General features: G+C 65.0%; 1 protein-coding gene across 2 annotated transcripts in view; it reads right to left on the minus strand.

Annotated features, from left to right (window-relative positions):
• Positions 1 to 14,699, minus strand: part of ZC3H3 (zinc finger CCCH-type containing 3) — an 88,080-nt gene that overhangs the window by 16,299 nt on the left and 57,082 nt on the right. For both annotated transcript variants that reach the window (XM_078441741.2, XM_078441740.2), the window contains exons 5-9: positions 10,923 to 11,110; positions 5,948 to 5,990; positions 5,701 to 5,862; positions 5,554 to 5,623; positions 3,381 to 3,512 (exon numbers count right to left, since the gene is read on the minus strand). In XM_078441741.2, the coding sequence (XP_078297867.2) occupies positions 3,381 to 3,512; positions 5,554 to 5,623; positions 5,701 to 5,862; positions 5,948 to 5,990; positions 10,923 to 11,110 (595 nt within the window). The remainder of the gene's footprint in view (positions 1 to 3,380; positions 3,513 to 5,553; positions 5,624 to 5,700; positions 5,863 to 5,947; positions 5,991 to 10,922; positions 11,111 to 14,699) is intronic.

Consider the following 14,699-nt stretch of genomic DNA (forward strand, 5'->3'; position numbering starts at 1 on the left):
TGCAACCACGGTGAGAAGCCACCTCCCGCCATCAGCAAAGCCGAAGCCGCAGGACAGGTAGGGACGGGTGGTGGCTAGGACGTGACAGAAGGAAGCCCTCATCCGCTCCTGGTCGGAACGTGGACTGCCGTGGCCACGTTCGCGGGAAGTCCAACCCGCAGTCGCCAGTCCACCCCCGGTGTCTACCCAAGAGACACCTGTGCACACCTTTCACAGCTGGACGGTTCCAAACGGCCCCCGGCTGGACACAACCCAAATGTCCACCCACTGACCGATGAATGCCGCGGCGTGGTCCGAGCACAACGGAGCGGCTTTCAGCCACAAAAAGAACACAGGCCTGATCTAGCCCACAATGCGACAACCCTCAAAACCATGTTAAAAGAGGGGCGCCACGAGGGGCGCCGGGGTGGCTCGGGTGGTTGAGCGTCTGACTCTTGGTTTCGGCTCGGGTCATGATCCCAGGGTCGTGGGATAGAGCCCTGTGTCAGGCTCTGCGCTGACAGTGTGAAGTCTGCTTGGAATTCTCTCTTTCTCCCTCCCTCTCTGCCCCTTCTCCACTCACTCCCTTTCTCAAAATAAATAAACGTTAAAAGAAGTTTACAAAAAATTTTTTTTAATTAAACCTCCCCCCCCCCCCCCCACACACACACAGAAAACAAAAATGTAAAAGAAGCCAGGGGCACCTGGGTGGCTCAGTTAAGCATCAGGTCATGATGCCAGGGTCGTGAGGTCAAGCCCCGTGTTGGGCTCCGTGCTGAGTGTGGAGCCTGCTTGAGATTCTCTGTCCCTCTCTCTCTCCCCTTCTCCCCTGCTCTCTCTCTCTCTCAAAAAACAAACAAACAAACAAACAAACAAACAAAACAAAAAAGGAAAGAAAGAAGCTGGACAACAGAGTCTATGTGTTTGCAGATTTCAATATATGAAATGCCCAGGAACACACGAGTTTGCGGAGAAAGGAGGTAGGTTCCTCGTGCCTGGCAGGAGAGGGGCGCGGGTGGGACCGACTACGGACGGCAGAAGGGCTGCTGGGCGACGGACACGTGCGTCCTAAACCTGGATCCTGGCAAGCAGACTGTGTACTTGCAGCGGGTGAACCAGGTCATGTGTGCACTGGGCCTCAATAAAGCTGGGCTTCGATACGTTTTTCTTAACGTTTATTTAGTTTTGAAGGGGGCGGGGTGCAGAGAGAGAGGGAGACACGGAATGCGACGCAGGCTCCGGGCTCCGAGCCGTCAGCACAGAAAGCTGAGTGGAGACGGGTGGTTTCACGGGTGGTTTTGGGGGACAGGACCCCCCGTGTGGAAGAAAACTAAGTGACGTCCCACCTCACACCACAGCCAAGTCAGCGACACCTGCTCTTGCCCCAGGCCTACTCGGAAGGGGGCAGATGGGGCCTTAATCACCACAGTCCCCCAGACCCTCGAGACCCTCATTAGCCCGATCTTGCCGAACAGGAAACGGAGGCCCTGCAGGATGAAGGGGGGGGTGCGGGGAGGGGGGCCAGGGCCTGAGCCCCTGCCCCAGGGCCTCCCTCAGGCCTCCCACACTGTGGCCTCAAAGCTGCACCCAGGAGGAGGATGGAGAGGGTCCCAGTGGCCCTGGGAGGGGGCAGGTCCTGGAACAGGACGGCAGGGGGATGGTGGAAGGACTGTGACCCACACACACCGGACAGATTTCAGCCTAAGCAACGGTACCCCAGCAGAGCCAATCGCTGATGACAGCCATGCAAACTCAGCCTGTGACTCTGGAGCCAGAGGACACGAGAGCTTCTGTGAGGCAGGGCACATCAGGAGACAGGAGGGGCCGTGGTGGGAGTGTCCCCAGCAACTCGGCTGATTGCCAGGAGCCCCACAAGTAGGCCGGGCACCCCACGCAGGCCGGGCCCTGACACACAGGCTGGGCAATGACGCACAGGCCGAGCACTGACACACCGGCTGGGCACCCCATGCAGGCCGGGCACTCACACACACACACACACGTTACCCAGAGAGGGGACAAGCAGGGCACCTTGGCTGATGCCAGGTCGAGCGGCTGTGGGGACCCACCACTGGGACCGTGGAGAGACAACCCACTGCGACCCCATGTCGTCTGGCTAGTGCGTCCTGAGCGAAGGCAAGGGGTCAGACCAAGGGCCCGGTGGGCGGGGCGGAGGCTGACCTCTGAGCTGTCCAGAGCGGCGGTGTGGCCCCCGAAAAGGGAAGGGAGCAGAGATTTACTCCCGGCCTAAATTATTCACAAGAAAAGGGAGCGCGCCTCTTTAACAAGCCGTGGCTTTATGAAGCAAGGTTAACAATTTCACTTGATTCAGTGGAATATTATAAACTCTCTGGGGCCCATTTGAGGACTTGTACTTCAGGCACAAGGCGACGACTCAGCACTTTTTATATTATTTAGAGAATAAAATTAACCCTCACCAGCCCAGGCTGCTGCCGCTCCTGCCGCTGGATCTGGCCTGCTCAGCGCTTTCCCCCATATATAATTACAAGCTGCTATCCATCATGTGGCAGCCACGGCACCGACACGCCGAAAGGGACACGGTAAGCACTTCCACCAGCGGCAGCAGAACTTAAATATCACTTTGATACTTTCATTTAAATGGGAATATCTTACAGTAATCGCGCACAGCCTCCGCGGGGGTCCTGCCACCGCACCCCAGCCCACCCGGCCCTGGTCTGAGCCGCTCCCAGGCCCCGCCCCATGGGGCGGGGCCTCTCCGCCAGGGTCCTGGGCGTCCTTCAGGGTGACCCACCAGCTGCGGGTCAGGTCCCCAGGTTTGCCAAGCCCGGCCCGGCCTGGGCCCTGGCCTGGCGGCAGGAGGGAGAGGACGCAGGGAGGGAAGGGGCACGGGCCCTGCGGTGTGAAACGCACTGACGCAGCGCTCCCCTTGCCCAGGCCCAGTCCTGCTGCCCTGCCCACCAGCGGTCCCCAGGAAGTCCCAGCTCCGGTCCCCCCACAGTCCAGACTGCAGGTCTCAGCACTGGCGAGGAGGCTCCCTCTCGGGGCACCAGGGGCTAGAGAGGCCTGTCCTGGGGTTCCCAGCCCAGGGCACTGCTGCCCTGGCAGGCCCGGGCCACAGAGATGAGGAGGGGCCCCTTCTGGAGAGCAGGACGGAGCCGGGGTGCTCAGCTGCCGGGGAGCCCCAGCACAGCAGCCCCTCGCCGACAGGTGAGGGCAGCAGCAGTGATGGGCCCGAACACAGGGGGCAAAGCAGGCGCTAGCCTGCGGGTGGCCCTTGCGACCCAGTTCCCTAATCCCTTCACACTGGCCCCTTCTACCCTCGCCACCCTGGGGTTCCATGCACTCCAAGGAAGGCTCGGAGGAGCGTGGCTGGTCCACCGCTGGGGGCTCGGGGCTGCCGGCCACCCACCCGCGCCCCTCACCTTTGCGCCCAGCGGGCAGTAGCCTTTGAGAAAGTCCGTGCAGACCTCCGCCTTCCGGGACACGTAGACGTGGCTGTACGGGCAGTTGCTGTTACTGCAGATCCCCTTCAGAAAGTACGAGCACACGGGCATCTGTGGGGGCAAGGGAGCAGGTGGTGAGGACCCGCAGCCCCCTGCAGCGCCCCTGGGCGCATGGGCCCCGTCTGCCCGGTACTACCACAGCCCCCGTCCAGCCCTCCATCAGGCACCTGCCCCCCCTTTACAGGTAAGGCAGCGGGTCCCCCCTGAAGGACCGACCGCCTGGGGCTGGAGACCCGCACCCCCAAGGGAGAAATGGACGCGCAGTGCTGGCCAGCACCTGAGGCCAGGCCAGGTGGGGGCTGCCAGCCCTAAAGGCAGACAGACCCCTGGCTTCCCCAGAAGGCAAGGCCGCCGGGGCAGGGCACAGGCGAGGATATCCAGGCGGGGCTGGCCCCAGGCCTGCAGGACGGCTCGGGCCCAGATGTGCTGTCACCTGAGCCTGTCACCTGCTCTGAGATGGCCCCAGTTTCCAGGCAGTGGGGCCGTGGTGGGATAGACGCCTAAAAGCGCAGGGGCTGGAGGGCCAGGGGGAGACAGAGCACAGGGGCTCTAGGTAGAGCGGCGGCCGACAAGGCCCGGAAGGTCCAGCAGATTTCCCCACTGCTTGGGCACCTGGCAGCATCTGTGGGCCGGAGGCCTGACTCCACCCAGGGAAGCCTGTGGAGGGACTCTGGGGAGGCAGGCAGGTGCCCCGGAGCAGCCTGGGCTGCGCTGACCACAGGCTGACGCCGCGGAGGCCTGGCAAGGGGCCTGGCTCCAGTGCCCCGGAAACCAGCAGGTGAGCCCAGGGGGACCCGGGGCGGGTACGGAGTGGGCAGCCTGGGCAGACCCGTGTGGTCCAGCACCCCCCGGCCCCTGGGACACAGAGAGGCGGCCCACTTTCTCCCCACAGGGGGAAACTGAAGCCTGAGGGCCAGCAAGGAGGGGTCTCTGATCTTGCCCACCCTGACCTCTGCAGTTGCCAGGCAACTCTTCTCTGGGGCCCCTCCCCGGGCCACCTCCTGGGCCATCTGGTCACCCCCTAGGGGGTCTCCCCACCTTCGGCAGGCCTGTTGACCCTCTGGGGGGTCTCTCTGGGACCTCCCCTCCCCTCCCCTCCTCTCCCCTCCCCTCCCCTCTCCTGTCGGACCCGCCCCTCACGCACCCCACCGCAGCCCCCGGCCCCCAGTGGGTCTCCACCGGCTGGCACTCCGGGGTCTGGCGCCAGCCTGCCAGGGGCCCCACACAGGAGCCTCGGGGGGTGGGGGGCAGAGGGGAGGCCAGTGAGGGAATGAGGGAGAAAGCAAAGAAACAAAGGGTGATTTAACATGCAAGAGTTTATTTTTAATTGTCTTTTAACTGCAGCGCACGGGGTAGAAGGGCCGGCCCGTTTGGGGCTGCTGGTGGTGCGGCTGCAGACAATTCCCTTAATGTGGCTTTTGATATAGAGCCCAAATTAGCTCTAATAAAAAGGGATAATAAAGCCAACTCTCACAGCCAACGGAGCCCCTCCTAGCTGTCAGCACGGCCGTTACCGAGAGGAAGCTGCATCCTCGTTTCAATTAACCTTGTTTGCACCCACCACGTCCACACAAATAACAATAACATTAATTCAGGGCGCTCGTGCGGGCGCCCACATCAGACAGCTCGGAATGTGCACCAGCTTCGGAGCCGGAGCTAATGAACCTGAAACTCGACGTGAATTTCCAAATTGCTCACAACAGAGTTTCGAAGCTCTATTAGGGAGAAAAATGCTGATTCTCTTCAAGTTCCTCAAGGGGAAAAGCTGTTGTAGCGGCAGCAGCCTCGGCCCGACCCCGCCTCCCCTAACCTTGCCGCGGCCCCAGAGCAGGGTGGGGGGCTGAGAGGGGTTCCCCGCGCTCACCGAGGCCGAGGGGAGGGGCCCGGGACGGAGGGGCCCAGTGGTGCACCTGCCTGTCCTCCTCTGCCCTTCCTTCCGGCACACCCTGCCTCAGCCCGCTGTCGGGCGCCCACCCCGGGGGGCAGCTGGAAGCCGCTGCTCCTGGGCACGTGCAGCGGTGGCCACACAGCCGGCTCCCGAGCCGAGAACCGTGGGGCAGTGCCTGCGGGGGGCGCGGGGGGGGGCACTCACCTTCTCCTTGGACACGTGGTGGGAGAAGGGGCACGTCCCGTCTGTCTTCTTGCACGTGCCCCGGAGAAACCTGTGCAAATGAGAGGAACAGCGTCAGAGGGGCTGGCGTGGGCAGGGACCCCCGCGGCCCCCGCCCCAGAGGCTCACCTGGTGCACACGGCCACCTTGTCGGGGTCGTGGATGTAGGGACAGTGCTCGCCGTGGTTGCACCTGCCGAAGCGGTTGTAGTACATGCAGTATTCCTGCTGCTGCTTCCGCCGCCGCTGCCTCGCCTGCCGGACGATGGCCAGGCTGCGCTGCACGGCCCGGCTGTGGACAGGGCGGAGGTGCGTGAGCCCGGGGGACCCCTCCGCCCCCATCCCGTGAGCCCCGAGCCCAACCCTGAGGGACGTACCTGGCCAGGGAGCGGCTGCAGCTGCTGGCAGGGTCCAACCGGCCTGTGGGGCAAGAGGCCGGGTCACGTCAGGCCCGCGGGCAGCTGGCTCTCCTGCTCCCCACCAACCTGCTGGGCGCAGCTCCCCCCTGGGCCCCGCTCTCGGCTCAGGCACTGCTGCCCCCCAGGGGAGACTGCCTGCCCTCCTGGGACACTGCCGGACCAACGCCCACCCCATGAGGCGGGGCGGCCCGTACAGGGACCAGATCTGGCAGCACGGCTCCGGCGACACTGGCTACTGAGCAGCGGCCTCACCTCAAGTCAGGTGGTCCCAGGAGAGCCTAGGTGCTGGGGGCCTCCCTACTACCTTCCTCTGCCGGGGGCAGGGCCTGGGGCTATGAGACCTGAGTGACGATTCTTATGAATTTAAAGGGTTAAATGAAAATATAATAGTAAGTACGTGGCCACAAAGCTTGACGTCCTCACTCCCAGGCTCTACAGGGACGTACGTGCCGACCTGGGCCTACACAGGCCCTGGACAAGCACATCCGGCCCGGAGGCCTTCGTGGGCCATGGCGGGTGCCCACTCCCCCAAACCCTAAGTGCAAAGACCCGTCAAGTCCTCTCTGAGGTCACTGACTGTGGCCCAAAGGGGAGCTGTTCATGAAGTGAACGGTGGTGATGAGAAGGGAGCAGGTGACAGGATAATCAAAGCCAGGGGACAAGGGGCAGGTGGGCAATGTCTGTCCTGTGCAGGCAGGGGGCAGGAGTGCAGACTGACGTACAGCCCCCTGCTTCCCTTTTGTGGATGAGGTCACTGCCCCCCAGGACCAGGGTGGGCCGGGCAGGGCCCAAGACTGCTCAGATGTTCCTCAAACACACATGTGAACCTTCCCAGACCAGATTCCATTTCCCACAGGCAGCTGCTGAAATGGATCCGGTGGCGAGAGGCAGAAGTGACATCACTCAGAAATTCTAGGGACCTGAGGCAATGACAAAGCATCCCAGGCTTAAAAAGGGATGTCCCCAAGCTGCCTGGCTCTGAGCCGCCCCCATCGGAGCCGCATGGGAGGCCTGGGCAGGTGGCCCTCCAGCCACCCAGAGGCCCCTCCCTCGGCCTCCCCAGGACAATCTGTGCCAGGACCCGCTCGGCTCAGTCCCGTCCAGAGTTCCAGACCCGGTCACGCAAGCATTCTGACACTGCATGTGGCCCGCGGGCTGGACCTTCAGGCACCCCCTTCTACATCTAGCCTGCGCCAAGCCCTAACCACTCAGTGGACACTCCACACAAACACTCCATGTGCCCTCTCTGGGCCACCGTCCCCTGACCGGTGTCTGCCCCTCTCTGAGCCTCGGTCCCCTCAAGCTGAAGCGGGGTGGCTCCAGGGCTGCGTGGTGAGACCCCCACTGAGAAGGAACTGCTTGGCCCAGGGGCCCAGGCCCAGGGGCTGGCCGAGACGGGAACGGGGCCGGTTCCAGAGCGGGGAGCGGGCAGCAGGGCGGAGAGGAGCTGGGCGTCCCGGGCCACAGCGGAGTCCCGGCTCCCCAGCTGGGGATGCAGGTCCCGGGGTACCGGCTGGAGGCCAGTCCAGGTGGCACGGGGTGCTCGCACACCTGCCCGCCCCGGGGATGACGGAGTGCAATCCGATCGCTGCTGGGAGCGCGGCTTCCCGGGCTGCCACCCAGGCTGCCGGTGCCTCTGTGGCGCCATCTGCTCCTGCCAGGGCCCACGGTCAACATGTGTCTGCCCGTCAGGCCTGGTGTCTGCGGGGGCGGGGCGGGGAAGGGACAGGTTTACTCCCCTTTCCGTGGTTTGCTCTTAAGAAGATACCAGTGTGGGGCTCGCAGCGGGAGGCACTGTTCAAACCCCGAGCGGTGCTAAAACACGCACATAAAGCAGCTGCCGGAAAAGAGGCCGCGAGGTGCTGCGGGCGCTGCAGGGTTCGGCCGAAAACCTTGGCAACCGCGGAGCAGGCGGTGCCCAGCCTTCCGAGAGCTGCGCTGCCCGGGGATCTTCCCAAAATAGACCCGGCGAGCTTGGCATCGCGGCCCCACCCCTGCCAGCCCCCACCGGGCAGCGCCTCACCCTTCACAGGCCAGCGAGCCCAGGCAGGGGCTCTGGGGTCAGAGGGAGCGGCCGGGCAGCACAGCCAGCTTCCGCAGCCCCGCGGCGCCCCGGCTGGCCCGGCCATTCCCAGGAAATCGTGGCCCTCGGCGGAGGGGGCCCCAGGAAGAGGCATCCGGAAGGGAGGCAGGCAGCGGGGTGGGGCCTTGGGTGCGTGGCTCCCAGCCCTCTCTTGTGCCCTCTCAGCACAGGGCGGGGTCAGCAGGTCACAGATGACTGGATAACCTGCCCAGGGGTGTGTGGTGGCCGACGAGCAGCAGGGAGCCTACTCCAGTCTGCCTCCCTCGGGGAGCTGGGGGCCGGCCCCGCAGCCTAGGCCGGGGGAGGTGGCTCTGGCAGACACACTTGGGGCCTCTGCTCCACGGCAGGGACCAGCGGGCTCTTGGGTCCGCGACGTACGCCAGGCCTGGTGGAGCACGAGCCGCAGCCCACGCCCGGGTGCACCCAGGTCGGGGGGCCAAACCACACAAGGAGAGGCCCCCGGGGCTGGGCCCTGCGGGTGGGCAGGCCTGAGAAGCGGGAGGGAAGTCCGTGGTCACTGGGCTCGGGGGGAGGAGGGTGCCCTCCACCTTCCCCGTGGCTCGGGGCCCCCAACCAGGGGCCAACACTGTCCCAGAGAGGCCCAGCGGCCGGGAGCCAGAGTCAGGACGGGGGCGGGCTACCTCCCTGCCGGGTCAGAGTTCTGCTGACAGAAAAGGAGAGATTTCTTTCTTTCATTATTATTCGTCCAAGCAGGCCACTGGCCAGTGGTTGCTCCTGCAGCTGGGGGTGGCCTACCTTCTCCACAGCAAGCGGTCGGGGGTCCGGGTGGCCGGAGCTGGAGGCGGCGGGGGCGGGGGGGGGGGGGGGGGGTGGTGGTCCTCGGTGGGTTCTGGCTCCAGCTCTGCCTCACACCCGGGACACGCCACCCAGCGGTCTGCGTTCCAAGTCCCACCTCCGGCCCCCGCCTGCCCTGAAGTTGGGTGGGGGTGGGGGCTGCCGGGACCCTGCCTGCACCCTGAGGCCTGCGTCCTCTCTTTATGGCCCGAGGCCAGGCGGCCGGGACACCGGGCGCGGTGAGGCCGTAGCTCTGTCCCGCTCTGTGTCCCGAGGAGACTGGAATGCTGTGCGGCTGTGCACCTGCGGGGGCGTGGGCTCGGCGAGGCGCCTTCCGCGGTGAGACGACGCAGGACAGCCGTCTGCTCAGGTGTGGTGCGGCCTATGCCGGGAAGGGAGGGGGAGCCCCACAGCCCCTTCTGCTCTCTGCTCTCCCACCCCAAGGCGGCGGGCGGCCCGGGGTCTCCCAGGAGCTCTGGCTCGCCTCTCTTGTTCCCTCCCTCAAGCGGCCGCCACGCGGCACAGACCCGCCTCTTCCTCTCTGCCTCCAGGTGCCCCTCCTCCCAGCATGGACTCGAGGGGCCGGGTGGTGGGTGCGGCCCCACCCCCAAAGGCCCAACCAGCCCGCCTGAGGTCAGGGCCCACGTGGAGCGGCCCACACGCAGCCCCAAACCACAACCCACTTCGGGTCCCTGCTGTAGACAGTGTGAATGCCAGGATGGCCAATGATGATGTCTGGCCGGGCCAGGGGGGAGTCCCTCACACCCGGTGTGAATAAGCAGCCCCCGGCATCACCAGGGCCGACAGGAGGTGAGGGTGCTGAGGAAATGTCAGCAGAACGGGCCTTATTGCTCAGGCCCGACCAGAATATCACTCCGCAGAAAGGCTGCCCAGCAGCCCTCTGTGGCTCCGTCCACCCCACACAGCAGCCCGGGTAGGGACAGCCCAGAGAAGGACCGGCGGCCACGTGTGGGGCCTCACAGACCATGAGCACGGATGCCATGGGCTGGCTGAGGGGGAGGGGGCTGTCTGCTCACCCACAGTGGCATGCCCTGGGGCCTGAGTCCCCAAAGGAGGCCCAGCCAAGGCTCTGTACCTGCTCCTCCACTGGGCAGCTAGCTGAGGCCAAGGTGGAAAGGCCCTCAGATCACACAGCCCAATCCCTTGAGAAAGGGATGGGGAAACTGAGGCAGAGAGACAGCACAGAGCCGTGGCCTTCGGGCCCCCCAGTGCCTCTCCTGGGCAGCCCAGTGCACCTCGCCGCCCACCCCCTAGACCCACGTACAGAGGCCCTGGGGACACAGCTGGGCAGGGCTTCCGGGAAGGGCCCCCAAGCTACAGATGGTCCCAACGCCCGCCTCGCCCCTGGTCCAGGCCTCTTTGGGGGGTGGGGGCCGGGAGCAGCTGGGTCTCTGCAGGCCCCACACTGCCTGCAACCTCACCCTTTTTTTCTTGACAGAAAAGGATGGGAGTAAAATTGGACTGAAACCAAAATATTTTCTAGTTAATTTGTATAATAAGCGAATCCAAAGCATTTCCTTCTCCTCGGCCTGTTTCCCCAGGCCGCGGGGGCATGCGTGGTGGCGGCGGCGGCTGCCTCCAGACACAGCGGGAGGCATTGCCAATGAGATTACGGGGCGCCGTGGCCCCAGGTGTTCGCCCGCCAGGACCGTGTTCACCACACCTGGCTCATCTCCTTTGTCCAGGAGCAAAACGTGGAAAATCAGGGCCCGCTCGGCCGAGCGAGAGGCAGCGCACGCGGGGGCTTCCCCAGGGGACGTGGGGGCTGAGAGGCCTCCCCATCCGTGCCCGGGCTGCTCCGGCTGCCCCGTCGGCTCCGACAGGGACGGCTATGGGGGCCCGGCAAGCACTGAAGGGGAAAATGAACTCCCGGCCTGGGCCGTGGCCCATTTGGGAAGCGCTCACGGGGATCGGCTCCCTGGGAGCGTGGGGTCACGGGCGAGCCGCAGCAGCCGCCCACGATGGACGATGCGCGGTGGGGGGTCAGGAGTCAGGCCCAAAGGCTTCCTGGCCCCCACCTCCGAGGAGCCTCACCTGTGCGCTGGAGGGGCCTGGTGGCGCCATCGCCGCCAGGCCGGCCGGAGGTCTTGGAGAGCTTGTTGGCCGACACCTTGTAAAGGACCCCTCCGATGCAGCGGTAGCCTTTGTTCCTCCACCGAGGGGGGCTGGCCTGTGCTTTCCCACCCCCGGCGGTGGGGCGCAGGCGATTCAGCACCAGAGACCTGCAGAGACAGAAAAATGCCCAGTCGGTCAGGCCCCAGCCGCCCGCAGTCCGTCACCCACTGTCCCCAACCCCACTCAGCCAGGCTGAAAGGGCACAGGTGGGGGACAAGTCTCCCCCTCCATCATGTACAGCGCTGCACGTGACTGTCCAGGCCCTGGCCTTCTGACAGTGTCTCTCGAGGGAGGTCCACTGCGGGGGGAAGGCTCCTGAGGTCCACACCAAGACTGGTGGCCGTCACCACTGCCTGGGAACATCTTCCCCCAGACGCTGCTCCAGCCCACGTCAGCCTGGCCTTTGGGACAGCAGGTGCTTTGGGGCAGCAGGCCCCACGGCCAGTCCTGCCCCGCCCCTCTATCCACCACACGAGAGCCCAGCATCGAGACCCTCACAGACCCCCACGCAGGCAAGCCATGTGGGGGAAAGACTGGAGATGCTGGAAGGGGTGTGGGACGGCCTGCGGGACTCGCTGAGTGGATGACCCGGGCAGGGAAGGCAGACCAGGGCCTGGATGGCCCTGGCGGCCACCTGCCCACTCCTTCCCTCCAAACTCTCCTCCCACGGGGTCCTGGGCCCCGTCCTGCCAGAAACCGGCACCCCCCGGGGGAAGCCAAGGGCGGAGTGGATCGGGAGGAGGCCCTGGATGCCCCCACTTAGAGAGACATTCCCCTGCAGACACCACAGCTGTGGTGGGCGGCGGCCGCAGGCCCCCAGGCTGTTCTGGCCCACCCGCTCCCCGCCCCCCCAGGGGTCACACGGGCAGGCTGCCACCCAAATGAGGGGACAAGGGCCTCCCACCCAGGGCGCCCGGCATGGAGACCAGCCAGCTTCATGACTCCAGAAGGGTGTGGGGCCTTTCCCCCTCAGGACACATTTCAGCAGCAATTTGTTTATGCAAATTGACCTTAATTCCATATTAGCTCAGACTCTGCTCATAATGTTATTACCACCGAGCGTCCACACTGCGCCCCACTGGCAAATCTGGGGCTGTGAGTGCCGGTGCCTGCCAGCAGCAGGAGGGCAGGGCGTGAGGAGGGTGGGCCTGGCCGCGGGCACCACCACCACCACCGGCAGCGGGGACCTGGTGAGCAGGCCCAGAGCAGCGCCATGGCGCCTTCCCTTCGGGTTCTCCAACGTCCTCACGCCGCCGCGCACCCCACGGCCCTGCAGCTCCCTTTCCGGGCGGGGCGGGGCGGGGCGGGGCGGGGCCTCCCGGCGGCACCTAGGCTGGTGGAGGGGTGGTGGCATCGCGGCTGGGGGGTTGACGCCACCCTCACCACGTGGCCCCCTGGGCCTTGGTCTCTTTGCAACTCGGGGGTGATTCTCGCCAGCCAAAGCCTCTGAGGACACGTTAGACGGATCCTGTGCGCAAGCGAGCCGAGCTCAGGAGACCCACAGCTTCAGTGTGAGGACAGGCCAGGCAGCGAGGGCCGAGGACACCGCAGCCCGACGGCACTTAACCCAGTTTCCCTTAATTAAAACTCAAGTTCACAGACACCAATCTTGGGGAAAAGTCCTGCCAAGGGACCGCGGCCGGCCTGGCTCGTGCCATGCGTGCCCTACAGGCCCCAGCTGTCCCTGCACAGGGTACATCTTGGCAGAAAGAGGGCAGGGTGGGGGGGTGTCCTCTGGGGGAGAAGACAGACCTCCAGGCTTTCCTCAGACCCTGGGGCCCCAGCTCTACCCACCCTGGTCTCGGGGTATCTATGTGTCCGGTGAGTACCTGCCTGTCCCCTTGGCCAGCTCAGAGGCCAGGCCGAGGTATGAGGAGGGTGGGGCCGGGCAGGCCCATCCCGTGTGCCCGCACCCGCCGCAGAACGCCGTGAGCTCAGAGGTGGCTCCGGACCCTCCGCGGGCGCCGGGGTCATTGTGCACAGGGCACAGCTTGGCCTGAGTCCTAACCCCACGACTGAGAGCTGAGCCCAGGGCGAGTGGCCACCACAGCTGGCTCAGCCACAGGCCAACGGGCCGCCAACAGCCCTGGCCCCCAGCCCCACGACGTCCAGAACCCTCAGCGGTGTCACCACTGGGAGGGGCAGCTGGGGAGCCTCCGCTCTGCAGCCCCGCGGCTCGAGTGCGCCGGCAGTAAGCCCAGCCCGCGCACACAGCACACTCAGCCCTCAGGGCCAGACCCCAGACGGCCCGGCAGGCTGCGCAGCGAGATGGCACAGATGTCGCTTACCGGAATAAGGCACCGCTCGCAGCTGCCTCTTGCCTCGGGGCACAGACCCTCCTCTCCTGGGCCACCACCATACCTGCACCCCATCCACACCACAGGACGCCACAAATCATGAGGGACAGGTGGGCAGGCAGACACGTGCCCCACCCCCTTCCCTGGGCCCGGCACCTCAGGATCCGGCCCCCTGCCCGGATGCCCCAGAAACCCAGCCCTTCGAGGGGTGAGGGAGCTCACCCCCCGGCACGTGCCCCTGGCTGAGGCCGGACAGGGACAACCCACCACTCCTTGGGGCAGTCACACAGGTGAAGCCGCAGACAGGGACCAGGCCCAGGCAGGGACCTGTGGAGGTGGAGGCTTGGCAGGCTCTCAGTTTAGAAGGAGCTAGAAGCTTCAGGATAGACTGCGTTCCGGCCCCGAGGGTGGTCCCATCCAGGCCCATCCCACAGCTCTGTACACAGAAGAGCCTCAGTCTGGAGGTTAACGGATCCCCCTGAGAGCGGGACCCGGGGACACGCTCCTGGCTCCTCGGCTAGGCACTGGACACACCCAACGCCCTGCTTGGGAGAAGTGCCCTCCGTGGTTTTTCTTGGCTACAAGGCATACCTCACACATCGCTGATTATTCCCACACTTATTCTTATGGAGGACCAAGACTGAAAGATCGGTCTCCTCTCCCCCCAAAAAACTACGCCCCTGGGTCTGAATGGCAATTATGGGACGACCACGGGCCACCTGGCAGGGCTGCAGGCCTAGCAGCTCGGCTCTCACGCCCTGGCTCAGAGTGGATGGTCTACGCACAGGTGGGCACACGGCCCAGGGTGCGGGGCTACCCCCACGAACAGCCCCGGGGCCCACCGTCTCCAGGGGCCCACGCAGGAGCCCCATGGTGCCGCAGGACTGTTTGGAGGAGGTGGATGCAGCCACGGAACTCGGGGAGGGCTGGCCTGGGCTGGGGAAGGCCCACCTGCCCGCACACAGCCCAGCCTGCAGCTGCACAGGACCCCCTCCCTCACCCCGGCTGGTTCCACTCGCTGACTTGGGACCTGTGGCCAGGCAGGCGCCGGGCGGGCAGGGGCTGCCTTGTAGCTGTTCAGTGCCTGGGTGTCACGGCACTCCAGTAAATTGTTACCCTAATGGAGAGGACAGCCTTTGGAAACCAACTGTATTGAGGAGAGGGGATAAAATTAATGAGATAATAGCCGGGCCAAGGACCCGGAGAACGCGCCCGCCCTCGCGGCACGGGCCCTGTAATTCCTTTTCTACAACAGGAGCCTCAGATCTAAAGGCTTCTCCCATCCGTCCGGCAGGCCCATGCCGCCAGGAAATTTCATTAACGCTGGAAAATAGGAAAGGTATTAAGCGTGGATAATGAAGGCCAGGGAGGGGACCGTGCCTTAAGATAGTCCTCTTTC

The sequence above is a fragment of the Panthera onca genome, chromosome F2 (genome assembly GCF_046562875.1).
Source record: "Panthera onca isolate mPanOnc1 chromosome F2, mPanOnc1 haplotype 2, whole genome shotgun sequence".
In the NCBI taxonomy this organism is placed as follows: Eukaryota; Metazoa; Chordata; class Mammalia; order Carnivora; family Felidae; genus Panthera; species Panthera onca.